The sequence below is a fragment of the Cenococcum geophilum genome (assembly GCF_001692895.1).
Source record: "Cenococcum geophilum 1.58 unplaced genomic scaffold K441scaffold_80, whole genome shotgun sequence".
Lineage (NCBI taxonomy): Eukaryota > Fungi > Ascomycota > Dothideomycetes > Gloniales > Gloniaceae > Cenococcum > Cenococcum geophilum.
In genome coordinates this window covers 590,903-592,617 of record NW_027137638.1, presented here as the reverse complement: position 1 = coordinate 592,617, position 1,715 = coordinate 590,903, and the positions used below count along the sequence as shown (strand labels likewise).

General features: G+C 44.5%; 1 protein-coding gene across 1 annotated transcript; it reads right to left on the bottom strand.

Annotated features, from left to right (window-relative positions):
* Positions 1-844: 844 nt before the first annotated feature.
* Positions 845-1,072, bottom strand: K441DRAFT_592595 (uncharacterized protein; the record flags this gene model as incomplete). Its single annotated transcript, XM_067644890.1, has 1 exon — positions 845-1,072. The coding sequence occupies one exon, from the start codon at positions 1,070-1,072 to the stop codon at positions 845-847; it is 228 nt and encodes a 75-aa protein (XP_067497273.1).
* Positions 1,073-1,715: the final 643 nt, after the last annotated feature.

Below are 1,715 nucleotides of genomic sequence, written 5' to 3'. Positions count from 1 at the left end.
ACTTAGTTCCGCGGAGCGAAGAGCGCTAGTTCAGCGAGAATGGCGTATTTCGGTACACAAACTAGCAGCGCCCCGGTCTAAACCCGTCGATGACGCCTAGAATACTATACTATTTCGCTCCGATGTTCACACAATCTTCGACCAGAAGCGTTTTGCGATTATTCTTAAGTCTTCTATCCTCCTCGTTCATATTCTAGCCCCAGGATCTTCACTTCAGCTTACGCGTCTTTACCATAACGTATTGCTACAGCCGCTGCTCAGTGTCGCAATTCAGTACGTTCTGCCACGGTTCGCGTGGACAATATTTGCTCAATCTGTCGATTTTATGCAGCAGGGCCTTAAGCGGAGGCTCTGCATCTATCTCGGCGAGGGTGAGACTAGTATTGCAGACTTCTCAGGAGACCAGTGCAGGCAGCAGCTCTCTCTAGGGTTTATATCTCGGAGCCGGAGTCCCCGAAAACGACAACGGGATGCTTTTGTGGCTCCAGCAGGACATGGAGAAGATAATAGAGAAGATAATAGAGAAGAGGAATATCTCCGGGGTCGTAGGAGACGGCGCAGTGTCAACGCCTCCTTGTCGCAAGATTTTTTCTTCAATAAAAAGCTATGGGCTACCTCTCAAGACACCATCTCGGACACGGATATTGACGATAATAATAACGAGCTAGACAACTGTAATGATACAGAAAGACATTCGAAAAGACGGTATCTGTCAAGTCTCTGTAACCAAATTAATTATAATTAGAATTCCATATTAGATCCCCATCCTAGATAACCCAGCACATAAGATATTTATAGCCGTTTCAACCATTATCAATTTTGCTTTTAAGTTCGATTTACAAATTCACCACTTCATATGCCCTCCTTTCGCATCTACTACAGCTTGACAACGTTCTTTTATATTGCCAATATATTTCGCAAAATCGGATAATTCCAATGCCGCCCACTCTTCCTCTACACATTGCTTTAACTCCTTAAGGGTATGCGGACATCTTTTAGCGACTCTCCGTTTCAACAGACGCCAGACATTTTCTATTGGATTCAAGTCAGGAGAATTAGCAGGCCAGCACATTTTGTCTATACCATTCAAATCATGGAGCTGCTTCGTGAGCTTAGCAGTATGTTAAGGAGCACCGTCTTCCATCAGAATGGCATGCCTCGAAAGATTCTCCGGGTGTTCTACCACCCAGTCCATGAATCGGTATACCCAGGGAAGCACCCTTTCTCTATGCACTTTACCTGTCATACTGCCCCATTCCTTCTTAATGACCACCATATCTCCTTTGCTAAACGCCGAAATGCTTCCATGCAGGCATGGCAGTAAGCCTTTCAAGTCTTCCAACAACCTCAGACTTGAATGAATTGCTTGGCGCTCCAAAATCACCGAATTGAATTGACTTGGGCTAGTTCCGGAAGATTTGAAAGGCTTGAATTATTAAGATAGTCCCTATTAAGAGTCTTGGCACGGTATAGCAACCAAAAGTCACTTAATTCGCCTAAATCTTGTCCGCAGAGCCTTTGTATAAGCTCCTCTTTGTAGCGCAGCTGGCCACAAGATAAAACCCGCGATGTATAACATCATTAATATAGTGTTAAGGGCTTTGGTGGAGGATTGGGTCGTCGTCGTCTACCATCTATTAGTCCTCTACTTATAGCAGTATTGCCAAATATGCGATCATCGGTCTCGTTTAGATAGTGGAGGAATTTAGAAGCCA